General features: G+C 45.4%; 1 protein-coding gene across 1 annotated transcript in view; it reads left to right on the top strand.

Annotated features, from left to right (window-relative positions):
- Nucleotides 1-4012: 4012 nt before the first annotated feature.
- Nucleotides 4013-27841, top strand: part of LOC139228589 (rho GTPase-activating protein 45-like) — a 247193-nt gene continuing 223364 nt past the window's right edge. Inside the window, exons 1-2 of the mRNA XM_070859736.1 lie at nt 4013-4315; nt 26013-26355. Of these exons, the coding sequence (XP_070715837.1) occupies nt 4226-4315; nt 26013-26355 (433 nt within the window). The 5' untranslated portion in view covers nt 4013-4225. The remainder of the gene's footprint in view (nt 4316-26012; nt 26356-27841) is intronic.

The following is a 27841-nucleotide window of genomic DNA, read 5'->3' as shown; positions in this document are numbered from 1 at the left end:
ATGCTGCATTATAACAGTGGGGGATATTATGCTATGGAAGGCAGCAATGTATTATTATCAGAGCCACAGATTTATGGCGCCTGATTAATTTTGTTTCATCAAATCAACAATCTGTGAAGAGGGAATTATTACAGGAAGTAAGCATGATGCAGGCAGAAAGTACACACTAAATACAAGACAATTATATAGTAAAGACAATTTACATAATGAGTTCTGGTGCTACAGACATACATTGAAACTGGGCAAGAAGAATAACTAATGAGGGTGCTTGAGCTGGCACAAGCAAAGAAAGAAGTGATGAAAAACAGAAAGACTTGCATTTATATAGCGCTTTTCACAGCCACCGGATGTCTCACTGAGGCTGAGATAAATGACATATTCTGGGCACCTTATTGGGGAGGCAAAATGAATGTTGTTGTAGTTTTTACCGTCCGGTAAAAGTGATGGTGAAAGTTGACGGTGCTAGATTGTGTGATAGAATGGCCAGGGGCAACATTCTGGACTGATACAATCCACGAGTGTAGAAACTGGATAATATGGAGTGCATTGGCAGCCCACCTCCAGAACGAGAAGTCACATAGAAAGAAAAGATATCTCCCAAAACAAAATGGATTGTTTCTCAGTAAAACTATGTGTTCCTTCACCTGCTACCAATGAATTCCCTAGTGCTGTAACTTGCCCCCTTTCCCTGTCATGCCAAATGTAATCATAATGAAACATGGGAAACCATACAACGCCTGTTATGTTTAAGAAATAAATTATACTTGGTGTCATGTATTCAACTATCATTGTAACCCATGTATAAGTTGACCTAAGTTGTACACCTTGAGAACATTGACCACAAGGGGATGTACTTGTGGGAGACACTCCTAACCTGGATTTTCAGGTATAAAAGGGGAAGCTCCACCCACCTTCATCACTTGAGGTCTTGGTAATAAAGGTAACTGGTCACAGAGTGACCTTCTCTCAAGTATGGGCCTCGTGTGCATTTATACTGTATAGTAAGGGCATATCACTTGGGTGTGTGTTTTTGTTTCTTTTGTAAAAAGACTTGCATTTATATAGCACCTTTTGTGACCACCAGGTTTCCCCAAGAGCTTTACAGCCAATGAGGTACTTTTGGAGTGCAGTCACTGTTGTGATGTGGGAAACGCGGCAGTCAATTTACACACAGCAGGCTCCCACAAACAGCAATGCGATAATGACCAGAAAATCTCTTTTTTTTAGCAATGTTGTTTGAGGGATAAATATTGGTCAAGACACCGAGGATAACTCCCCTGCTCTTCTTTGAATCCATGGATCTTTTACATCCACCTAAGTGAGGTTTAACATCTCATCTGAAAGACGGCATCTCTCAGCAATGCACTGGAGTGTCAGCCTAGATTTTTGCGCTCAAGTCTCTGGAGTGGGACTTGAACTCACAGCCTTCTCATGCAAAGGTGTGGGTGCTACCCACTGAGCCACAGCTGACATTATTATATTCCTCTCCTATTCTCCTGCCAAACACCTTCCCTGGTTAAAGATGCTGCTCCACAACTGGCCACCAGGAGGTGTATACTAATCCTCCTCAGTAAATGGCCACCCAATTTTCCGTCCCTCCGTAAAGAAAGAACCTGTCGTCTGCTTTGTGCCTCCCATAGTGGCATGGTCGGGATAGGAACTCACCATTCTGGTTATCCCAAAAGAATCTCACATTCAGAATGATGTTGTGCATTGTACTGTTGCTACAGCCTCCTCCATCAATGTGTTACCCCACCGAGGACTCTGTCCAAGGCTGTAACTCTTACTGGAACATATTTACTTTTTGCAACATTTTGGTGTGCTGACAGAGATGTGAAATGTAGCTGCAGACAGGATGTGATTGGAGAGGTGCAAGACACAAAGGATGTGCTCACAGCATGGAAGTGGATTGGCAGCAGTGGCTCCAATGCTCTAATGATGTAGTACTAAGCTAGTGCTGCTAATTTCCTGGTATGGGACTGAGCCATAGATCAGAAGGTCCCAGGGTCAATCCCTGGCCTAAGCTGATTGCTCTGAAGTCATCGCTGTTGTCATATAGGCAAACACAGCAGCTATTGTGCTCACCGACTGCAATGAGATTAATGACCAGTTAATCTGCTTTTTTGGGTGGCGGTGACGAGAGAGCAGACGGGGCCTCGATTTAACATCTCATCCGAAAGACAGCACTTCCGATAGCGCAGCACTCCCTCAGCAATGCACTGGAGTGTCAGCCTAGATATATGTGTTCAGGTCTCTGGAGTGGGACTTGAACCCACAACCTTCTGACTCAGAGGCAAGAGTGCTACCAACTGAGCCACAGCTGACACTTAATATTTATGATATGTTGAGGTGGGGTTTATAAAAGGGGCTTTTAATTTTTTGGGTCATCTGTGTTGCTATTGGTGTAATGGTGGACAGACCAACAGGTTTCCACATGATTTGAGCTGCAGTGATATTTCATTTTACTGCACTGATCAGTGATTTATCATAATATAATCCTGCACTCTGATATTGAAATGTACCGTGTCCAGTAAACATTATATATATTGGGCTGTCCGGGCTGTCATTGCATTACATGGTAGTGCTCTCAAGGTATAAATAATATCAGAAACCTCAGCACTGAATCCTGAAATTATACTGTCGTCCTTAATTATCTGACATTTATCTAGTATTATTATTCTATACGTGGTCGCCTGAGGAAAAGAGTGTTTGAAGACCAGGATCTCAAACCTGGCACCAAGCTCCTGGTCTACAGAGCAGTAGTGATACCCGCCCTTCGTTATGCTTCAGAGACATGGACTATGTACAGCAGACACCTCAAAACACTGGAGAAGTACCACCAATGCTGCCTCTGATTCCATCCTTACCCACGTCCACACATCCTGTAGGGGTCACTGGATCATAATTAGGAGTGAAAACCTAGCTTGGTTTTCCTCTCCCCAACCTGGGGCGATGGATACTAGTTATAATACTCCTGCTATTGTCCTTGCTGAGACCAGCGAACTCAACAGAGACTGGGGGATCAGACTTGGGATCCTCTTGGTCTATAAGTCTCAGCACCATTTAAAAAACACGCACATTTACTTTTCAGCTTTGGGGTAAGCTGTCAAACAGCAGGGTATGAAATTGTAAAGTTAGGATGTGAGTCAGCAACTCAAGGCTACTGAGGGTTATTAAGGGAATTGGGCATAAAGAAAAAATGCAAGGCTATGGGGAAAGAGCAGGGAGTGGGACTAATTGGATAGCTCTTTCATGGTGATGGGCCAAATAGCCTCCTTCCATGCTGTAAATGTCTATGATCCTATGAAGATAATGACTGCATATGGAGTATATAACACGTCGCTGTGGCTTAGTTGGTAGTACCTCGCCTTGTAATCTAGGCTGACACTTCCTCAGTACTGAGGGAGCGCTGCACTATCAGAGGCGTCTTTCAGGTGAGACATTAAACCGAGGACCCGTCTGCTCTCTCAGATGGATGTGAAAGATGCTATGGGCACTATTAAGAAGAAGAGCAGGGGCATTATCCCCGGTGTCCCGTTTAATATTTATCCCTCAATCAACATCATTAAAAGCAGATTATCTGGTCATTATCACAGTGCTGTTTGTGGGAACTTGCTGTGCGCAAATCGGCTGCCGCGTTTCCTACATTACAACAGTGACTACACTTCAAAAAGTACTTCATTGGCTGTGAAGCGCTTTGGGGGGGGGGGCGCCCGGAGGTCGTGAAAGGCGCTATATAAATGCAAATCTTTCTTTTATCCTCCGTAACATGCACAGCAAATGCACAAGATGATGGCTGCAAATGGAATAGATACATGTGTGTGTGCAGTGTGCGGTGCCCTAGGTAGGTCATACAACAAAGATTAGGTGGAGTAATGTATGGAAATGTTACATGAAGAGGTGCATGTTTCTGTTTCGAAGCCAATGAGATGAGTGGATGGGTGTCACATGGCTGCTCAGAGAGGGGAGAACAAAGTAACGGAATGTGGTTACTGTCACCAGCTCTCTCTCTCTCTCTGCACGCTGGCTGATAGCTGCGGTTTCAGAGCAACGCGACTGAGCTGCGAAATGTTGATGGAATGAAACGAGAGCGAGAAGTTTGAAGCAGTCGCTGGTGGCGAGGGGAGGGAGGGGGAGATCGGACCGTCCTGGAAGGCAGAGGGGAGGAAGGGAGCCAGCAATTAAAAAGGAAAAAAAGTTACAGCAACTCGCCGTTCGCAAGAAAATGTTTTCTCGCAAGAAAAGGGAATTGATAAAAACGCCTTCAATATCTAAGAAGAACAGAACAGGAAGTCCCGTACCGCACAGCACATCTGTAAGTCGCAAGCATCCTCTCCGGCCCATAGGAGAGTATTTAAATGATCTTTCGGGGAGGTTGCAAAATACACGGCACTTGCAGTTTCAGCTGGCAGGGTAGGGCTGGCCGGAAAGCAATGAAGTGATGAAGGCTTAACTGGACATCAGCAGGATCCCTTTCAACCCAAATTAATAGTGATGCATTGGCAAATTTGGCAACAGATAACGTTTGAATATTTAGATCCCCTCTTATTTATTTGTGGGTGTGTGTGTGAGCGAGTTCTGTGAAGTTTGTAATCAGATTTTGCAACTATATATATGTATATATACGAGAGCGACAAGTTGCGAGAAAGATGCTGAGCAGGCGTAGCACTGGGAAAAGCAGTTACAGTCCTTATACTGTAGGACTGAGGGGCAAGAAAACCAGATCAAAATCGGGCCTGGACCTGCTACCCAACCGCCCAAAGGTATGGCTCACGGTAGGTAGAAGGAACTTGGGGAGATAAGTCTTTTTTTTAACTAGAAACTCAGTAAATGTGCCTTCCCCCCTCTCTGTTTAATTGTTCATAATAAATGCTAGCAGTAACTCTGTAACTCGCAGCGATAATCTCAAGACCCACATCGTCGTATTAAATATCGTGCATTTTTGCTTGCCAGTTATGTTTCATTAGCAGCGAACGCCGCTTGGAAGCAGTTTTGTAATATTTTAGTGCGGGTCTGTTCACGGTAACGACACAATGATGTTATAAAGTGTGCAATATCCGCTCAGCGGGACCCGAGGGGGGTTCAGTCGTTGGTGGCACTGTCTGGATGTCGGCCAGTTCATCATCAGGAAAGATTCTGAGCCAGAACCATCAGACGATGTTCCAAGCAGTGCCAGCAGCCAATGGCTCGCAGCCCCTGACACTGATAGACCACCACACCTATTTTAGGTAACACCAAGAAAATAGGTGGAGTCAGTTCATAAGTTACATTTTTAAAAAAACTTTTTTTTTGTATTTTATCAACATTCTGCACAGGGTTACAATGCAAGTGTGTAGCGCATAACTAGTTAAAAAGAAGCTTATAAAGCACATTTAAACTGAAATTTCAATTCAGATACTTATACAGTGATATAATATTCATGTTTTAAAAAGATCTTCAACTAGCAATTGGGAACTGCGTCAGGTTCTTTACTCTTACATTTTATCTGTTTATTATAAAGTTTGTATTTATATCTTGAAGCTGTTATGATATATAGTATTCACCAAAGGGGAAGGAAACCAGCCTGAGATATAAACTTTGGGAGGAAATAGATTCAGGCTGCTATCACACTGCCATCTCGACATGTGTCCTTGGTCTAACCATAAGTTAACAAAAGACATCAACGAAATTGTGTCAAGACAATTATTAATTGCGTAAGCAGCTTTTACGCCTTGTTTTTTTCTTTTATTGAATGTAATAGAGGAATGGCATGCTGCTCCAATGGCTCAGTGAGAGGCTGCACTGTCAGCATGGTATAGAAACATAGAAACATAGAAACATAGAAACATAGAAAATAGGTGCAGGAGTAGGCCATTCGGCCCTTCGAGCCTGCACCGCCATTCAATAAGATCATGGCTGATCATTCCCTCAGTACCCCTTTCCTGCTTTCTCTCCATACCCCTTGATCCCTTTAGCCGTAAGGGCCACATCTAACTCCCTCTTGAATATATCCAATGAACTGGCATCAACGACTTTCTGCAGCAGGGAATTCCACAGGTTAACAACTCTCTGAGTGAAGAAGTTTCTCCTCATCTCAGTCCTAAATGGCCTACCCCTTATCCTAAGACTGTGTCCCCTGATTCTGGACTTCTCCAACATCGGGAGCATTCTTCCCGCATCTAACCTGTCCTGTCCCGTCAGAATCTTATATGTTTCTATGAGATCCCCTCTCATCCTTCTAAACTCCAGTGTATAAAGGCCCAGTTGATCCAGTCTCTCTGGTGTTCTGGTGTGTTGGCTGTGCCCTCGCTGGGCTGGCGTGTTGTTGGCCCTGCAGGGCTGCTGGGTGAACCTGGCCTTGCTGGGCTGTTGGGCGTGGTGGGTTCAATTTCATGGTCCAGGGTGGTGTTGTTGATCCTTTGGGTGTGTGTTGCGGGCTCGAAAAAGATAGTGTCTGCTGTGGGTTGTTCAGGGCAGTCTGTGAACCGCAGCCTCATTTGGTCCAGGTGCTTTCTGCAAATTTGTCCATTGTCTAGTTTGACTACAAACACCCTGTTCCCTTCTTTAGCTATCACCGTGCCCGCGATCCACTTGGGACCATGTCCATAGTTTAACACATACACAGAGTCATTCAGATCAATTTCCCGTGACACAGTGGCGCGACCATCGTTTACATTTTGTTGCTGCCGCCTGCTCTCTACCTGATCATACAGGTTGGGGTGGACCAGCGAGAGTCTGTTTTAAGTGTCCTTTTCATGAGTAGCTCAGCCGGGGGCACCCCTGTGAGCGAGTGGGGTCTTGTGTGGTAGCTGAGCAGTACTCGGGACAGGCGGGTTTGGAGTGAGCCTTCTGTGACTCATTTAAGGCTGTGTTTGATTGTTTGTACTGCCCGCTCTGCCTGCCCATTGGAGGCTAGTTTAACGGGGCCGAGGTGACATGTTTGATCCCATTGCGGGTCATGAATTCTTTAAATTCGGCACTGGTGAAACATGGCCCGTTGTCACTGACCAGTATGTCAGGCAGGCCGTGGGTGGCAAACATGGCCCTCAGGCTTTCAATGGTGGCGGTGGCGGTGCTTGTGCTTCCCGACATTATTTCACATTCAATCCATTTTGAAAAAGCATCCACCATCACCAGGAACATTTTACCGAGAAATGGTTCCACATAGTCGACATGGATCCTCGACCATGGTCTGGAGGACCAGGACCACAAACTTAGTGGTGCCTCTCTGGGCGCGTTGCTCAACTGAACACACACACTGCATTGCCGTACACAGGACTCTAGGTCAGAGTCGATACCGGGCCACCACACGTGGGATCTGGCTATCGCTTTCATCATTACTATACCCGGGTGAGTGCTGTGGAGATCCGAGATGAACATCTCCCTGTCCTTTTTGGGTAGCACTACGCGGTTACCCCACAACAGGCAGTCTGCTTGTCCTTTCTCTGCTGGAACGGCTTGATTAGCTCTTGCATTTAAACGGGGATACTGGCCCAGCTCCCATGCAGTACACAGTTTTTTTACTAGGGACAGCAGAGGATCTTGGCTGCTCCAAGTCCTAATCTGGTGGGCCGTGACAGGCGATTTATCATTTTCAAATGTTTCCATGACCATCAACAAGTCTGCGGGCTACGCCACCATCAACAAGTTTGCAGGCTGCGCCATTTCCACCCCCGTTGTGGGCAATGGTAGCCGAATGAGAGCATCTGCACAGTTCTCGGTGCCTGGTCTGTGGCGGATGGTGTAGCCATACGCTGATAGCGCAAGTGCCCACCTTTGTATGCGGGCCGAGGCATTAGCATTTATCCCCTTGTTTTCAGCGAACAGGGAAATGAGGGGCTTGTGAAGCAGCAATGGCCTTGGCTTTGATTCCTGCTGAATTAGGACTGTACTCAGGCTGTTACCATTTCTACCTTAATGGCCCCTGGGCTAAAGGAGTGAACAATTAGATTGCATTCTTCCTCTTGAGTGTCAGCTGTGGCTCAGTGGGTAGCACTGTCGCCTCTGTGTCAGAAGGTTGTGGGTTCAAATTCCACTCCATGGACTTGAGCACATAAATCCAGGCTGACACTTCCAGTGCAGTGCTGAGGAGTGCCACACTGTCGGAGGTGCATCTTTCGGATGAGACGTTAAACCGAGGGGCTGTCTGCTCTCTCAGGTGGACATAAAAGATCTCATGGAACTATTTCGAAGAAGAGCAGGGGAGTTATCTCCGGTGTCCTGGCCAATATTTATCCCTCAATCAACATAATTAAAACAGATTATCTGGTCATTATCACATTGCTGTTTGTGGGAGCTTGCTGTGCACACATTGGCTGCCGTGTTTCCAACATTACAACAGTGATTACACTTCAAAAGTACTTCATTGGCTGTAAAGCGCTTTGTGGTCGTGAAAGGCGCTATATAAATGTAAGTCTTTCTTGAATCCTTACTGGAAAGTGCACATGGTTGCATTTTTGAGTGAGGATAGGTTTGAGCCAAGTTGTGACAGCCACACCATCCAGTATGTGTACAGTTACAAGCAGCACTTACTGCATCATGTTTTATAAAGAACATGAGTGTGACCTGTTATATATGCAGACTATAGATATACTCTCTGTGTAGTCACTGCATAGTTGCATAAGATGGAGACTTGTTACCTGATGTACTATCAATAAGGTTTACACTGTGTATATACTATGCTGCCACCACTAGAGGGTGCAACTGGTGGAAACCGAGGTTTCCTGCCCCTGTGGCAGAGGCTGTCCACCAGAAGGCACTGCGGTGGGAGACCTGAGGGTCACCTGCATAGGTGTGCAAGGCCCAGTATAAAAGGCTGCTCACCATGCTTGTGCCTCGCTCTGGAGTTACGAATAAAGGACCAAGGTCACTACAGTTTGAGTACAACACATTGCCTCGTGGAGTCATTCATAAGTACATTACAGACATAACAACTGGCGACGCGAATACGGATTTTCACACGATTATGGCTCCCTTTGGCACACTAAAAGACCTCGTAGAGGGTGATGATTGGGATGCCTTCACAGAAAGGCTCGAGCAATATTTCGTGGCAAATGACCTGGCAGGGAGAAGGACACACTGGCGAGAAGTGCAAGGCTATACTGCTGACCAGTTGTGGGCCCGAGGTCTACTGCCTCATCAGGGACTTGCTGGCACCCACGAAGGCCAAGTATAAGACATACGATGAGCTGACTAACTAATTCGCGACCAACTAAAACCAAAACAGAGCATCCTCACGGCCAGGCACAGATTCTACACTCACCGCAGACTTGAGGGCCAAGAGATTGCAATATATGCTGCCGACCTCAGGAGAGTTGCAGCACTGTGTGATTTTGGCAGGCACCTCAACGAAGCATTGCGAGACATCTTCATTATGGGAATTGGCTATGAGGGCGTCTTTCACAAGCTATTATCTGCTGACACCACAGTCAACCTGCAGAAGGCCATCAGCATCAGTCAGGCGTTCATGACCTCGACCTGCAGCACCAAGCTAATTATTCATCCTGTGGACTCAAATCTGGTAAGTACTGTACACAGAATGGTGCCTTTCACAGGGAAGACTGTAGAACTTGGCTCTTCCCAGGGCAGAGAGCACAGACCTCAGAGTTCCAGAACTCAAGAGTCTGTCGAGGGATGTTAATCGAGTAGCACCATGCTGGTATTGCGGAGGAAACCATAGGGCTCACCAGTGTCGGTTTACTGAGTACGTATACAAAGCCTATAACACAAAGGGCCACCTCCAGCGTATCTGTAAAAGAAATACGATTCACAGTCTAGCAGAGGAGTCGGTAGATGACTTTGAATCCAGCGGGGAGTATGATGATTTGGCCAAAGAGACAGCTCAGTCCCAAGAAGAAGTGTATGGAGTGTGTACCTGCACCACCGATTGTCCTCCAGTGAAGATGGAAGTCGAGATAAATGGCGTTCCAGTCTTCATGGAGGTGGACACGGGAGCGAGCCAGTCAGTGATGAGCCAGGATGCCTTTGAGAGGCTATGGAACGAAAAACGACCCAAGCTGCTTCCAATACAGGAAAAGTTGCACACTTACACCAAGGAGCTGATCCCAGTCTTGGTAGTGCGGATATAAGTGTAATGCATAATGGCGTGCTGCACAAGTTACCTCTGTATTTTGTTGCAGGTGATGGTCCAACGCTACTCGAAAGAAGATGGATGGGGAAGATCCAGTGGAAATAGGAAGACCTCTTCAATCCAGCAATCGATGTCCCTCGTGCTCAGAGGCAGAGCAAAACCTCACCTTTGCTTGGGCCAGGCACCAGAGAACAGACCAGCGCAGAACCTGAGGCACAGACCATCCATCACGACTGCGTGGCAATGATCCGACCGGAACGACCTAAAAGTACCTTTCCGGCTCCAGTGGCAGGACTCCTGGGGAGGAAGATCGAATTAACAGGCACTCTTCCAGCTTTTGTGGCAGAATCGCGGGAGAGAAGGATCAAGGCAGTCGACCTCGAGGACAGAGGCAAGATGGTGTCCCTGCTGCAGCGAGGTGCAGCGTGGCTAAAAAAAAGATGGCCACGGCCATATCACGAGGTGCAATGCTGAGGGACCAACACGTGATATCTAACAAAGGATTTGATTGGGGTAAAGCCGGCAGGGTTCTCTTAAAGGAGACCTGCAATCAACTGAACTTAAAGAAATATTGTATGCATGGCAATCAGTGTAACGAACTGATTAAAATTGTGAACAAAATGTTGTTGCGAGATGTTGGTACTATTCCTAATGTAAAGAGCAAAATGTTGTTGCGAGATGTCGGGAATAGAGTGTTCCCAAAAGTAGCAAGCGAGCGAATTCGGGAGGGTAAAGACACTGATCCTGATGCCTTTCCCCAGGTGTCCCCCACAAGTTAAACGCCAGCGACCTCAGGAGGGTGAAGGCACTGATCCTGAAACCCTGCCCCAGGTCTATCCCACGCAGTAGGCACCCGATGGCACTATTCGCCACGGACATGGAAATGAAAACGGCGCCAATACGCGCAGTTGGCCGCCATTACCCACCATCCAGGTGGAGACAGTGCAGCCCCCAGACCCAGTCGCTACCTTAGCCGTGTCTGGGAGTGAAAGATCAGAACCAACGAGGACTTGGAACAGCCAGGTTCCCAACACCGTTAGAGAGCAGGCAGATGCAGCCCTCAAAGGAGGACAGAGAGGCCACACATATCTATGGCTCTGTCCACCACTAGGCAACGGCAAAGGCTCCTAGTCCTGGCTTGGTTTGCAGCGCCGCTATCAGACGACTGGGACCCTGTCTGGTTGCTCTGGAACCTGCGTCCTCGCATACCTGTACTGCTACCTCAGTGCTTAACATGACGGAACCATGAATGCAATCTACCTAATCCTGGCGCACGACCGCAAAACGTAACGAATGTAAATCACTGAACCAAGGTGTCACGATACAAACTGTAACTTCCTTTCTTTGTACTTGCACTGTGTCTGATCCTGTATGTTAATGTAACGGGCCTACTGCATGATCTCTCTGTGGGGGGGTGGGGGAAATGGATGTATGTAGCCATGGACATACACATGGATCACACCCAAAACCCACTGGAACCTCCACTGCAACATCCAACCATCCAAACTGATAACCACTATCCAATGTTGTGGCAAAAGGACTTGGAGGTTAACAGGGAGAGAGCCAAGCCAAAGCACAGCCAAGGTGCAAGGGCTATTGGCCCTTAAGTCTGGGGAGAGCTAAGCCAGAGCACATAGTGCAAAGGATTTGGGGGAGAGTGATGTTATATATGCAGACCATAGATATACTCGCTGTGTAGTCACTGTATAGTTGCATAAGATGGTGACTTGTTTACCTGATGTACTATCAATAAGGTTTACACTGTGTATATACTATGCTGGCACCACTAGACTGTGCAACTGGTGGAGACCGGGGTTTCCTGCTCCTGTGGCAGAGGCTGTCCACCAGAGGGCATTGCGGTGGGAGACCTGAGGGTCACCTGCATAGGTGTGCAAGGCCCAGTATAAAGGCTGCCCACCATGCTTGTGCCTCACTCTGGAGTTACGAATAAAGGACCAAGGTGACTACAGTTTGAGTACAACACATTGCCTCGTGGAGTTATTCATAAGTACATTACAGACATAACATAACATAGAAAATAGAAACATAGAAAATAGATGCGGGAGTAGGCCATTCGGCCCTTCGAGCCTGCACCACCATTCAATAAGATCATGGCTGATCATTCCCTCAGTACCCCTTTCCTGCTTTCTCTCCATATCACTTGATCCCTTTAGTCGTAAGTGCCATATCTAACTCCCTCTTGAATATATCCAATGAACTGGCATCAACAACTCTCTGTGGTAGGGAATCTTGATCCAGTTCCTAGAGCACAAACAATTCTTAATGCAGCATGAACTGGCACTAAATTAGAAATCCCACAACAGATCAACCATAAAGTAGCTGATGTAGAAATGTAAAGATGCCACACAGGTGCAGTAGGGGGTGCTATTTTGAGGTTGGGGCTGAGGTACGTAGTTAGGGCCACATGTTGGGGGCTTTACTCTTCATCTAACAGTGCTATACCATATCTCGCTCTGTTTGAAGCCGACACTTGATGCCCCAAATTCTCCAGCACTAACATCCCTCCCTCAGGTTATAACTTGAGGAAAAAGGAATATCTCTAATGTTGATAGGATTGGATTTGTGAAATTTGGTGCCAAGTATTGACGATGCCCAAATATTTACAGATACACAGAAACAAACAGATAAATGGGTACAAAAGCAGAAATATAAACACATAAATGCCAGGCATAAGCAAACTTAATCTGAATGTAAAATAGAAACTGGTGCATGTTTTGGGACATTAAACCTCATTAAAGAAGTTTTTAAATCAATTCCCTTTCGATCATGTATATCAGTGGGAATTTGTTTAGGAAGGGGGTAGATCAGCCACAGCTCCTGATCAATGTCATGTGACTCCTGCTGGAATGTGCATGAGTGGATATTGCGTTAGAAGAGGGTCAGGCTTTTCTCTGATACCTTTCGTAGCCAAATAGTCAGCTAACACTTATTGTGTAGGCATGAGAAGAATGGTTACTTGGGTGAGGTAAGGGAAGACTTCTCGCATCTGTAGAACTAGCAAGGGGGAAAAAGTTGAATGCGCCTATTTGTACTAACTAAATTGCAGCCGTTTCTCTGATTGGCTCTCCATTATCACATGACCTATTGCTGATTGGTCCCCTTGGAGGATAAGCCGCACCCTGAAGTTTCTCTGGAATGTGTAACTGGAATCTCCCAGCCTAATTGTAACAGGATCGATTTTGACTTCAGAAGTCAGAAAGGACACATCCCTGCCCCAGCCAAAGTGCCTTACCTCCTCCCCACCGCCCCCCAGCCCCCCACACCATAGATGGGGCATTGTGTGCGGATTGTTAACAGGTTTATTGGGTATGAAATGAATAGTGACAGTCGTGACTTCTGGATATCATCCACTCCAATGTTGTCCCTTGTAGGCGGTTGTAAGAACGTGATCCGTCTTCCATTAGTTCCCTCTCTCCCTTCTGATTCCCCCACACGTGTGTCTCTCTCTTCCTCCACCGCCCCCCCCCCCCTCCGGCGCTCACTCTCTCTCTCCCTCTCCCCAGTCTCTCTCTCCCCCCCCAGTCTCTCTCTCTCTCTCTCTCTCTCTCCCCCCAGTCTCTCCCTCTCCCCAGTCTCTCTCTCTCTCTCCCCCTCAGTCTCTCTCACTCTCTCTCTCTCTCCCCCCCAGTCTCTCTCTCTCTCCACCCCCCCCAGTTTCTCCCTCTCTCCCCCCCAGTCTCTCTCTCTCTCTCTCTCTCTCTCTCCCCCCCCCGCAGTCTCTCTCTCTCCCCAGTCTCTCCCTCTCCCCCCAGTCCCTCTCCCCCCAGTCTCTCTCTCTCTCTCTCTCTCCCCCCCCAGTCTCTCTCTCTCCCCCCAGTCTCTCTCTCTCTCCCCCCAGTCTCTCTCTCCCCCCCCCCCCCAGTCTCTCTCTCTCTCCCCGTCTCTCTCTCTCCCCGTCTCTCTCTCACCCCAGTCTTTCTCTCTCCCCAGTCTCTCTCTCTCCCCCCACTCTCTCTCTCTCTCTCTCCCCCAGTCGCTCTCTCTCTCTCTCCCCACTCTCTCTCTTCCTCTCTCTCCCCCCCAGGATCTCTCTCCCCACCCCCAGTCTCTCTCTTCCCCCCACCCCACCCCCAGTCTTTCTCATCCTCTCCCGAAACTCTCTCTCCCCCCTTTTCCCCAGTCTCTCTTTCCCTCCCCAGTCTCTCTCTCTCCCTCCCCAGTCTCTCTCCCCCAGAAAAGGGTTGGTGTAAATTGCGCTGAAGGTGGGGGGGCTGGGGAGGGGTGGGGAGTCGCAGACTATTTGTCCTAACTCTCGATTCCGAAAAAAATTATGGAGGGTGGGTGGCAGAAATGAAGTACTTTGTCTTGGCGGTAACCTCAATTGTTTGACCACTTCTTTCCCAGGCAATTCAGCTTACCTTGAACATACGCTTTTCTATGTACTTACACAGCTCTTTGCCAGGCTGTTGGAGCATCACAGGATACCAATATAACTTTGGGGAGGGAGAAACTGCCATGCTGCTTTTTGTCTCACTTGAATCATTCTTTTTAAAGTAGGTCACTGTCATGGGAATAAAAACAGAAAATGCTGGACATATTCGGCAGGTCAGGCAGCATCTGTGGGGAGAGAAACAGAGTTAACGTTTCAGGTCGATGACCCTTCGTCAGAACTGGAAAAAGTTTTTAAGCAAGTACAGAGGCAGGGAAAGGGGGAAGGGAGGAAAAAACAGAAGGGAAGGTCTGTGATAGGGTGGAAGGCAGGAGAGATTAAATGACAAAAGGGCTGATGGTGCAAGGCAAAAGGAGATGGTAATGGGACAAGTTAAGAATCAAAAGCTGCGTCTAAACAGCTGCCATGGGAAGGAGAGAAAAACACAGAAAAAACAGGAAAAAAAACAGGAAAAAAAAGTTGGGGCAGGGGTTATGGTCTGATGTTTGCCTTGCTGGGGTCTCATGCAAATATTCTCTGTTTGGGACCCCTACATTTTATAAGACAATGATACTGAATACTGCCAAATAAATCTGGAGCTACTCAGGCCCATTGCGTGGGTTGCACGGTCTACTCGCTGCAGAACTTACTGCTCCTCGTGTCCTGCTGCTTGAGGGATTCAGGTCACTGTCGGGAATTCCAAGTGCACGGTATCCCTTTTCATTAGCAGTAGGGCTCAGTTGGAGCAGCACTGAAGGGAAAGAGAAGAAGGGAAATGAGTGCCAATGAAAAATAGAGGAAGGAAAATGGATGGTACCGAAGAGCCGAATTAATAAAGAAATGAAAGGAGAGGGAAGTGGATGGCAATAAAGAGAAGGAAGGGGAATATGGAGAACAATGAAGAGGGTAGGGAATGAGGAAACAGACAGCAATGAAGAGAAGATGGAGAGGGGAGAGGAATGGAGCAATGAAGAGAGGGACGGGCTGAAGCTAGGAGTGGTGGTTAGGGTGGGGAGGGGAAGAGGGGAGAAGCTGGGAGTGACACTTTGGGATAAGGGAGGTAGAAGAATGTCATGGTTGACTGTGAGGGAGTAGGGCAGGAGAGTGCCAGCATGCATTGGGGTGGGAGGGAAAGAGATTGAGAAATGGGAAAAGTGTACGAGTTTGCACTGGGTTGGAGGGGAGGAAGAGCACCAGGTTGAATTGAGGGGGGGGCGGGCGTGTGGGTCGCAGGAGGAGGAATACCAGTATGAACTGGAAGAAGGACAATGTCAGAGAGTGAAAGAATGGCAAGTTGGCTGGGGCACTGTGTCTGGAGGGGGCGGAGGGGAGTGGGAATGCCTCTGTGAACTGGGGCAGTGGGGTTGGATGTGGAAACTGACCATTAGGGTAACTTTTGGAATGATCTGGTTTGCCTGTTTTAAATTCCAAACATTACTTTGTTGTGAAGTATATAAATGCTTAAAATGAACCAGAATGCACATTTTTTACTGCACAACTTCAGGAGGTTATTTTGCTGAGAAAAGCAGGCACTAAATGGGTGCCGTGCTAATAAGACATGCCTGTTTGAAAGTCTGGTATTAGCCCACAAGTTTATACCTAATCGCTGATTACTATAATTTGAACTTGCCTGGAAGCGCTTAAACAGACACCTGCAGGTTTAGCACTCAAGCGCTGATTAGAAGCAATTTCCGTGGAGCGGGTTATGTAGCTCCACTGAAGGCGTGCACTACGCTGGCTGACACACAGTGGCAGGTTTCAGGATGGCTCAGGGACTGAGGGAGAGGGCGCACAAGTTCTCGGACGCGGCACTAGGAGTCAAAGGTGGAGGAGGTCCGGGGGAGGAGGAACGTCCTGTACCCACAGTGGAGAAGGAGCCCGCCTCACCCTCCTGTCCCTCTCTCCTGCAGCAGCTGATGCTGACCTGTCTGGCCTCATGTCCTCCTCCCATTTCTCCTGCAGACCAAGGGGGACTCCTAGCAAGATGCCCATGACCACTCACTCCCTTTCTCCTGGCGACTCCTATAAGGTGTCCAATAAGATAGAGTAGTACAGCACTCACATTTTTCAGGTGAAGGCCTAGAAGTCTCGAATAAATGTTATTCCAGTATTGGTGAAGTCTTGACAAAGTGTCCCAGAAAGTCTCCCGATGTTTTTCAAAAGTCCTCCAAAAGTGAACAGTAAAAGACGATGTACCTTTAAGTAGTGCTTGAAATTCTCAGCAACGACTTGTTTACTCCCAATCAGCTGGTCGCTGTTAGGTGAGGGTGTTACTTGAAGCGTTATCCACCTAAATGCTATGTAGCCTCATTAATGCACGCTAGCAGGCCATTTAAGTAGCCATCAGCTCCATAACGATTTTCCAGGCGGCCGTTCCTAGTGTAAGCTTCAATCCTTTACCAAGATGGCGCCGTGTGCTAAACGCAGGCTAAACCGATGTGGCATCTCAAGACCCCATCTTGGCCACTTTGGTGGTTATTTAGTGCCTGAAGAAGCAGCCAAAAATTGCCCCCTCAAACTTGCCTCCTGGTCCCTCCTTCAGAAATGTATCACAAATTTAGTGCCTTTGACGTCTGAATTTTCCCTTTCAGACTTCCATGACTATGTTTATTTTCCCTCCATTACAAGTGAAGAATGTTGGCCATACTTGCAGCTTTAATTGCATCGCCCATGTAGCTACTTGTTTTTACATTTCATAGGTTTGTAAAAAAGGTCTGATCTTCAAGTGTTAACTTTTTGGGGGCTGTGTAATTTTTTGAACTGGTGCAAGTTTTCTCGGTTGGAATGTGTGTAATTATACCCAGTAGTATTCTTATGATCTCTTCTACAAAGAACAATGAAATGAAATGCAAAAAGTCAATGTGACAGCAAGGTGTATGAGACAGGAAATCAAGATCGCTCAAGTATAGTGGCTTTGACAAGCCTACATTGCACAGAAGCACAGTTGACACCTTTTAAGGGAATAAGCTGTTTGCCACTTAACTGTTTCCTTATCATGAGATCATGAAAAAATTAAATTTAAATATAAGTGGAATTTTCCAACAAAAAGGCGTTCTTAGTAGGAATTGCTGTTATGAGTAATTCACATTTTCACCACCTGCTGTGATCTAAAACTTTGCCCTGTTTGACGTAAAATCGATTTGAATCTTCAAACAGAACACGTCTCTGGGAGGATCCTGCGGTTACAGGATATTCTTCCTCCTCTGGACCTCCTCCATCACGACCTCCAGTGCCGTGTCCGAGAACCTGTGCACTTTCTCACTCGATCCTCGAGCCATCCTGAAACCTGTCGGTGTGTGTCAGCCAGCGGACTCCACAATCCCCTCTCCCACAAAAAGTTATTAAAATATAGTTATGATCTATGTTGCCTAAGATGGATATTGGTTTCCCATACTGGCAAAGCAGCCAGCTAAAGGCAACCCTGTCAAGTCTCAAGGACGGAACAGAGGTGCTTGGGTGATGTATATAGTAGGTGCATCAACGACTGACTCTCATTACGTTGGACAGGGAGCAGCAACCTTCCCATTCCTGAATGCCAATCCCAGTGACGCATTGCGGTTTGTAAAGTTTAGTGCTAGAGGAACCTGAAGCTGCATTTAAAATGTTGCTCTTCTGGCTATCATTCTCTTTGAAAGGCAATGCAATGCTATAGAAACAAAATGGAGTCCGTTCACAGAGCAAATTTCATCATAGAAGTTGGGCTCTTGAGATTTGCTTTAAGCTGTGTAGCCTGCACTGTGCATCAGTACTATGCATCAGCATTGCAACACCTCTGCTATGGATTCAGCAATATTGGGAGTCTTTCAGAAATTAAAAACCATTAACTTACATTAATGTGCTGTATATTTGTGGATAATTGGAAGATATCTAATGCCTCTTTGTGAAGTATGCTTCCTGTGTCTATCTTTGAGGTGAACTGGATAACTGGTGATGATGTAGCACGGGTGCATTACTCAATGTCATGAGTAGGAATAAAAATTGCATTTCAGACAATGTGTTGGCTATCCCCAGGCACCAAATATTTAGACTATCAGTGTTTCAGTTAGCTTTCAAAAATGATATTTTACAACATTTTTCTATACTATTGAAAACAGGAAAAGTGGAGAAAACGGTCACTAAGCCATTGCAACATTACAGTTGTAGAAATGTGGAAAAGATTACCACAGCTGCCAACCCACATGAGTATGAAAATACAAAAATACACAGCACACACGGCAATAAGAAAGTGATGGTGAAATGTAACTGGGTGTAACTTTAAATACAAACACGAAGAAAATCAGATGCACCAGTGGGTAAGAGAGCCATCAGGGATGCTTCTGAGCCATAGAGACCAGGAAGGTTCCAGGTTCAAACTCTCTGTGCTGAGGTAGCTGATGTCAGTTGAGGTAACAATGGGGGCATCAAAATTGGGCTCAATGCCTCTAGACTGGGGAGGGAGAAAATAAGTTACATTCTTGATTATTATTCAATGGCCCTTCCTGTGTGAACATTGGGCGAGAATAGGATTGGGCTCTGCTCTGATGCCCCTCTGCTGGTTTGAATAGATGGTTGGCATTCATGGTCTATACTCATACATGAAGGGTTGTGAATCTTTGGAGTTCTCTACCCCAGAGGGCTGTGGATGCTCAGTCATTGGGTATATTCAAGACAAAGATCATTAGATTTTTGTACATTAAGGGAGTCAATGGTTATGGGGATAGTGCTGGAAGGCGGAGTTGAGGTAGAAGATCAGCCATGATCTTATTGAGTGGTGGAGCAGGCGCGAAGAGCCGAATGGCCAATCCTACTCATATTTCTTATGTTTTTATTTTAACAGTGGCCATTTGCGGGGGTTACCAGAGATTGCTGGCAATCATAGCTTCGTTCGCCATGGGGAACGGTAGCATAGTGGTTCTGTCACTGGACTAATAATCCAGAGACCTGGACTAATAATCTGGAGACGTGAGTTCAAGTCACACCACGGCAGCTGGTAGTTTAAAATTCAATTAAATAAATCTGGAATTAAAAACAAGTATCAATAATGGTGATCATGAAACTATCGGATTGTTGTAAAAACCCAACTAGCTCACTAATGTCCTTTAGGGAAGGAAACCGGCCATCCTTACCTGGTCTGGCCTAAACGTGAGTCCAGACCCACAGCAATGTGGTTGGCTCTTGACTGCTCTCTGAACTAGCCTACTCAGTTGTACCAAACCAGTGTGAGAGTAACTTCACCATAAGGACTATAGCGGTTCAAGAAAGTGACTCACCACCACCTTCTCAAGGGCAATTAGGGATGGGCAATAAATGCTGGCCTTGTCAGCGACACCGACATCCTGTGAACAATTAATTTTAAAAAACAGCATGAGTCGAAGTCCACTTGAGAGGAGGGAGGAAAATTGGAAAGACAGATGCTCTCATTTAACAAGAGATTCTACCTAGCAGAAGTGAATAGTACAAGTGTAACTAGGAGATTGGGGTTTGAGAACCAGTAACAGAAATATTCATTTATTGTGTATGCATTTGAAACTTGGAGACCCCATAATTGGCATGGAACCTACTTGCACTGAGGATAAAAATCACATATCCACCATTATCTGTGAACAGGAATGTTTTAAGCTTTTATGGGCGAGATTAGAACTATTAATAAGACTATTAGGACTGCAGTATCACTAATACTGTGACAACTGTTTCTGACTACCGAGAGACCTTCCATTGCAGAATTAACATTGGCCTAGAATTTGTGGTTGGAGGCGTACCTCTGGAGAATGCCTCCGATCTACAAAATTACCTCTTGGCGTCCAGGCTGCAAAGAGTTGCGGTCTCAGGCCTCGGGGCGGACGGCTCCATAATGGCCCTCGGATCCCAGGGACGCAGGCAGTTTGGAAGCATCCCTGGGACCCCAATGACGAAGGAGAATTCAATTGAAATCATTTATGAAGGGAATTCCCTAATGATTCACAATGGAACCCCCAAATAATTATACAATGTACAGAATTCTAATAATTATAAAATGTACATAATTCTAATAATTACAAAATGTACAGAATTCTAATAATTTTATAATTACAGAATTGCTATTTTATTCATAAGTTCCTTTATTGTACCAACCTCAATAAAAATTTAAGGGATCAGTGCTGGGACCCCAATATTTACAATCTATATTAACGACTTGAAAGAAGGGACTGAGTGTAACGTAGCCAAGTTTGCTGACGATACAAAGATGGGAGGAAAAGCAATGTGTGAGGAGGACACAAAAAATCTGCAAAAGAACATGGACAGGCTAAGTGAGTGGGCAAAGATTTGGCAGATGGAGTATAATGTTGGAAAGTGTGAGGTCATGCACTTTGGCAGAAAAAAATCAAAGAGCAAGTTATTACTTAAATGGAGAAAGATTGCAAAGTGCAGCCGTACAGCGGGACCTGGGGGTACTTGTGCATGAAACACAAAAGGATAGCATGCAGGTACAGCAAGTGATCAGGAAGGCCAATGGTATCTTAGACTTTATTGCAAAGTGGGTGGAGTATAAAAGCAGGGAAGTCTTGCTACAGCTATATAAAGTATTGGTGAGGCTACACCTAGAATACTGCGTGCAGTTTTGGTTTCCATATTTACGAAAGGATATACTTGCTTTGGAGGCAGTTCAGAGAAGGTTCACTAGGTTGATTCTGGGAATGAGGGGTTTGACTTATGAGGAAAGGTTGAGTAGGTTGGGCCTCTACTCATTGGAATTCAGAAGAGTGAGAGGTGATCTTATCGAAACGTATAAGATTATGAGGGGGCTTGACAAGGTGGATGCAGAGAGGATGTTTCTACTGATGGGGGAGACTAGAACTAGAGGGCATGATCTTCGAATAAGGGGCCGCCCATTTAAAACAGAGATGAGGAGAAATTACTTCTTTCAGAGGGTTGTAAATCTGTGGAATTCGCTGCCTCAGAGAGCTGTGGAAGCTAGGACATTGAATAAATTTAAGACAGAAATAGACAATTTCTTAAACGATAAGGGGTTTAAGGGGTTATTGGGAGTGGGCGGGGAAGTGGAGCTGAGTCCATGATCAGATCAGCCATGGTCTTATTGAATGGTGGAGCAGGCTCGAGGGGCCGTATGGCCTACTCCTGTTCCTATTTCTTATGTTCTTATGCTATATTAATTTCAAACTTCATAAATCTCGGCCAATATTTGCATAAACTTGGATTTTTAAATGTTTTATTTAACCTTATATATACCCGTACGCTGATGGAAGCAGCTCCTACGCCTGCTTATATGCCTGCTTGCATCAACCATAAGACTTGTGTGGGCATTGCTGGCCATTCACTGGGCAAATAGCTCAACTCTGCGCCAGTGATTGCTTTTTCGGGGCCCCCGTAATAGCCTGTCAACGCAAGCGCATGCAGAAACTCGGAATTTGCAGGGCATTCAAAGGGACTCTGACAGTATTCTCTGAGGGTACACCGTCACAGACACTGCAATTTCAGGGCCATTAATCCAGCTGGTAAAACACTGTACTATGTTAGAGTTCTCCACCTTATGAGGAAGAATGCTATTCAATAGATCACGTTGCAAATGGGTTTGATAAATAAGCTCCTTTCATTTTAATTCTGTAATAATGCAGGTTGCAGGTTTAGCTGAAATTGGTTGTTTGTGGGTCCTCCGAACTAAAAGAAGACGTATGTAATTGGCCACCTAGGAACTGCAATGAACGCGCATTTCGACTGTTCAAGTCAAAGTACTGTATATCCACAATTGAGTCACAATTTAAAGAGTCCAGTATGATTCCACATTTGGCCAGTTACTACATAGTAGATTTTATATGATGTGGAAAGATCCTGCAAGACATTTCAGAAAGGCATAGAAGTCATTTTGGATAATCTGGCATTTTGATAAGGATTTCTAGAATAAAGGTAAGTGCGAAGAGTCAGTTATTAACAATAGGTCCGTAAAATGAAGGTTTACAAGTTTGAGACGGGGAAACTATCAGTGAATCATGTGCATGATGGGCATGTTTGGGTTTGATTTCAGGGCATCTGTTACTCTACAGGTTCAGGTTAGATTAATTTACTTACTGGGTTTAACATAATAGTGCCCTTTTGTGTTGCTTAATTTAGTTCCAACAGTAATACCAAAACTTATATTTACTCCTTTTCACAATCCTCTACTGTTACATTTTTATTCCACCTGAGCTTCTATCAAAAATGTGCAAATTCAAGGTTTATGACTGCTGTTTAGGACAGAGTTCACTAAGTTAGTGCAAACACAAGGTTGCATAAAGCGGCACTTTTCCTGTCATATTTAATATTCACAAGGATTTGCAGTGGCTCTAACTTTATCCCGAGCAGTTTCTCTTTCTACCAACCTGCCATGCAGCCTGTATGTTAACAAATTAAAGATCCCAAGAAGCTTTCAATTGCTGTCTACGTTTTGAGAACGAGACTAATGTGAGCTACCTGTTGGCAGACTGTTGGCAGTGACTGAGGAAGTAGGTTGGGTAATCAACTGTCAAACTACAAATACAAGCTTTCCTCATATGGATCTATTTCACATCCCTTCAAATCAGACCTAGCTCATCTTAACTCTGTTCTGCACATTATATTAACCCCTTAACTGATGGCACGTCCAGCAAAATTCCAGTTTCTCTAAGCTGCTTATTTAAAACAATGGGGGAGAAATTGGCCTGGTAATGCCTGCGGTGGGGGGGGGGGGCGGTAACGGGGCACTAAGGGGTTACCGACTGGGCGTGACGAATTCACCGATGCCCGCGAACTTCCCTGGTGGTTTTGCGCTGGCGCTAACACATACTGCCTCGCTCTCTTGCGCCCCGTAGATCGTGACATCATCTGGTGTGCAGCACCCCGTTAGCGCCCCGGATGTGATATTCGCTTCCGCCCGCTGCAGCATCGCTGGGCGTCAACAAAGGCAGCTGCAGGAGGCGTTGTCACCTCGGCTGGCCGCTTGGGGAGTGATATTTAACGGCAGTGGTGGTCAGCTAGGGCAACATTTATTTCTCTCCCCAGTCTGGTGCCTCCTGATTTCTTCTGACCCCGCGATTCCTCAGCCCTCCACTCTCAGAGAGCTTGTGGCTGCTACGCACATAGCGCAGATCCCGTGGCCCAACAGAGAGAGCATGAAGAGTGATTGAACCCATCATTGGCCCGTCCCTTTAAGCGAGGGAAGGAGCCTCTAAAGACAGCAGCGCTGCACTGCACATTGTTGCACGCTCTGCCGCTCTCGCCCCTCACCCAGACTTTAGCGCTTTAAGGGAAGTGATAGCGCTTGATTTAGCACTCCACTTCCCTCTTGGAGCGCAAAAGCTGAAGGTCCCAGGAGCAGAAAATCGTATTGCCTGACGATACTTTTGCGCGCCTTCAAAAGTTAATGCCCCAAACAGGGCGCTACGCAATTTCGAGCCCAGTGTATTTTAGTTCACACACATTGTGGTGCTAAAACTAATGTTACAGTAATGAAGCCACTGATACGTAGGAGTAACTATATTATTTTAATATTAATCCTAAATGACAAAATAAACACTAAACAAGTTTAATTAAAAATAAACCATTCTATGCCTGCCTTCCCCTTCTCCATGTTCTGTTTCCAATTTCTATTATTTTCGGGCACGTCAAGCCATTGTTGACGATTGATCATCCAGCCTGGTTTCTGTTTTACTATTTGATATTTAGTTTCGTCTAATCTTTATATACTAACCTTTCTCCTTTAAAAAATAACTTTTGAATCCTGTGCTCATCTTTTCCTCTCTCGGGTATCAGCATCTATTTTGATAGGCGGAAGCAATTTTCCAAAAACTGGGTTTTAATTGGCTGAGAAATAGTTACAAAGGCCATTTGCCAGCCAGTTAAAAGCTGATAGTCTAAAGATTGGTGTAGTCATTTCAAAATACATGGAAACAGAAGTCGGCACCCAAAACCTAATCATGGTCGGATACGTAAACTAGTTCACAGTATACCAAGAGTTAGATTCTACATATTCACATATGAGATGAGATGTCTATGTCAACACTTCGGGGTTTAAAATGGGACGTGGGGTCGCCTTCAATCTGGGCCCTGTCCTCACTTGGTTGGCTTTGCTCTTAGTTGAGAAATGTCTTTGAAGAGCTGAAAAAGTAACTGCCTTTGAAGCATTATTTTTCTCTACTAAATTCAGGTGCGATCCTGAACACTGTCCCAATAAATAGATGTGGGTTTTATTTTCCCCACAGTGTGATGGATACATGGAATACCAGTTAAAACAGTTAATACTGTGTTCCATAGAGTGAGTTGGACAAACATTTTGGCCAGAATGGAGTTGGGGGTTTATAAGGATAAATGCAGATAGAGATAATTGAGTTGAAGATAATGGCTGCTGAGACTAGGCATGACTGACGCAGGCAATAAGGCTAGCTGCAGTTCTGGGGGTTTGCTTGGTTTAGCTTTGGGGACAGGGAGAAACTTGGTCGGATATTTCCTCTGGTAATCAATAGGGTTGCATAGAGCCTGTGATAGAGCAGTTTGTACTTAGTGTTTGAAAATGGCCAGCCAGCTGTGGGAAGTTGGCAGAGAGGAGAGTGAAATGGCAGGGTCTTAAGGTGTCTATTGCCAAATTATTTATGATGACTGACTGACATGGTATGTGGAAGAAATGAGCTTGACAGCTCAATGGCTTTGTTCCATCCTTCGTTATGTTCTTATCCTTTATATTAAAATTATGAACTGATTGTGTTTGCTGGTTGACATTGTATTTCAGGATTAAAAGAAAGAGCAAAGAAGAAAACTAGATATGATGTAAAAATTGGCTTAAGAATATACTTCATTGTAGGTAATAAAATAATAAAAGTCTGTAATTTATTTTGGTGTGTTCAATGATTTCCAACATAGTTAAAATAAAGAGTAACATTCATGGCAGGTTTATATGATGTAAAAGGCTGCTTCTATTCAAAGTCTTGGCTCCTGGTGCTGTGGAAACCATCCTGTTTAGATTGTCAAGCTGACTCCAGTAACACAAATGTCAGGGCCACTGGCCTGTACAGGCGGACTGAGCGCCCAACGCCAAAATAAATGGCGAATGGCAGCACCAGTAGCAGTCGTTTACATTGCCACACTTTTTCCCTCCCTCCCATGGCATGGGAACAGAATCTCTCCTGAGTGACAGTTCCCTTGTACTTCCGGAAGCAGGAGAACCAGATCATTTACGGTGCTGCCATTGAAAGCAGGGCTGCCAGTGGTTGATGGTACATAAAGGAAGATGCGCTAAGTGCTGTATGAAACAGTGCTGTGCTCGCAGTGAATTAGGATTAAGTTGGTTATTGTGCATTGGTCCGCACCATTAATCTAATTGCTTACACACTGAATGCTTAGTGTTCTGCCATTAGTGACAGCAGGGAAACAGAGATGGAAGTCACATATGCTAGGAAGCGCAGATGGGAAACTGCAGTAATGTGAATTTTCCAGACAAAGAGAGGAACCATAGTGTGGGAAGTGTGGGTTTACATTAAAACATGCCTTCCAACTGTCCTTGTTTGTGCATAATTGTTTTCCAGTCTTCCAGTTATCGTGGTTTATGATTCTTTCCTATTACATTTTTAGGAACTGCCTCGTAAAGATGCTGTTGAGATACCTGCCTCGCAGATCGGTAGCTTATCTGAACTATCTGCTGGGAACACCTCATTGACCAAGCTCAGTAGTAGCCCAAGTGCTGTCAACACTCTCAAAAGGCCAACCACCCTGAGTCGACACTCCAGCGCTGCTGGTTTCTCGTTACCAGGCTCTGGAACATGGGGATACAGCAAAGGGTACAGAGCCACTCCAGTGTACAGCACCAATTCAGAAAGCTATGAAGGACCTGAGGTGGAGGAGATCACACAGTTGCTACATGACGTGTCTAGGTTTGCTGAAACAGTGGAGAAACTGAAGGACATTGTGCTTGAAGGTGAGTGGAGATCTTCAGAAATCGTGATCTGCCTTAGCGGATACACTCCCTGTAGATGCTGAACACGGGATAATTTTCCTCGATTACAATTTCATATTCAAAAATCACATCCTGTTAGTTATTGAAAGTGCTATTGTGTACTAAAAAGTTGGTTTATCTTCAGCTTTAGTTCTCTGACTGCAGTATACCTCTCACTGTTACCTTTTGCTTTGGCACACCATTCATGTACTGTATGGTTATGCTGATAGGGTTCAGTGAAGAGGGGTGGGAGGAGGCTCACATGGAGCATAAACACCGGCACGAGCCAGTTGGGCAGAATAGCCTGTTTCTGTGCTGTAAATACTATATAATTCTATGTATTTTAGTAACAGCACATTTGAGTTGCAGATGCCAAATCTGATACTCTTTTGACTGCAGTCGTTGATGCTCTTTCTTCCAAATGAATGCATTTCAATGTTATCAATTTGTCAGGTCCTCAGAGTTATCACTCAAACAGAGCTCGGAGTTACTAGTTGAGACTGATCCTCAGTAAAGTGAGATAGCTCAATATGTTACACATCAACAATCGACCCAGTTTGTAGTCCGTCAAGAATTTGAAGCATCCACTTGTTTATTTCATGGGTTTTGGTATGGTCTAATTCCATGGAGGCATTAAGACATAGTACCACAGTACGTCCATCACTTTACAATAGAACTGGTAGCTCTTTTGGTGGCCTAGTGGGTTAAGAAAGAAAGACTTGCATTTATATAGTGCCTTTCATGACCACCGGATGTCCCAAAGAGCTTTACAGCCAATTAAGTATTTTTGAACTGAAGTCACTGTTGTAGCGGCAGCCATTTGCGCACAGCAAGCTCCCATGACCAGCAATGTGAAAATGACCAGATAATCTGTTTTTGTTATATTGTTTGAGAGATAAATATTGTCCAGGACACCGGGGATAACTCCTCTGCTCTTCTTCGAAATAATGCCATTGCATCGTTTACGTCCACCTGAGAGAGCAGACGGGGTCTCGGTTTAATGTCTCATCCAAAAGACGGCACCTGCGACAGTACAGCGCTCCCTCAGCACTGCACTGGAATGTCAGCCTAGATTTTTGTGCTCAAGACTCTGGGCCCAAATTTCCCCATGAGTTGCACCGTTTTTTTTTTGGTGTAACTTGATTTTTCTGGTGTATCTTTTTAGTTGCAAATATGGCCATTTAATTTTCGCCAGTGTAAGTGAGTTAGTTAGATTTTTTGTTAGGTCAGTTTTTTTTTCAAAAGGGGGCATTCCCAACCACTTACACCATTTATGCCAATTTGGCCCAAAAAAAGTTGTGCTAAACTAACTTAGGGCAGCGTATGTGACCACTTTTGTCTGCACAGAAAGACCTTACTTCCAGTTAAGGAATTGGCGCAAGTAACTATATTTAAAGCACCACCAAGCACCAAACAAAGTACAAAAAGTGATAAACAATTAAATAACAAATAAAATAGAAGGAACACT

This window comes from Pristiophorus japonicus, chromosome 18 (genome assembly GCF_044704955.1).
Source record: "Pristiophorus japonicus isolate sPriJap1 chromosome 18, sPriJap1.hap1, whole genome shotgun sequence".
Lineage (NCBI taxonomy): Eukaryota > Metazoa > Chordata > Chondrichthyes > Pristiophoridae > Pristiophorus > Pristiophorus japonicus.
The sequence above is the reverse complement of the archived record's forward strand: the minus strand, read 5'-3'. Positions and strand labels throughout refer to the sequence as shown.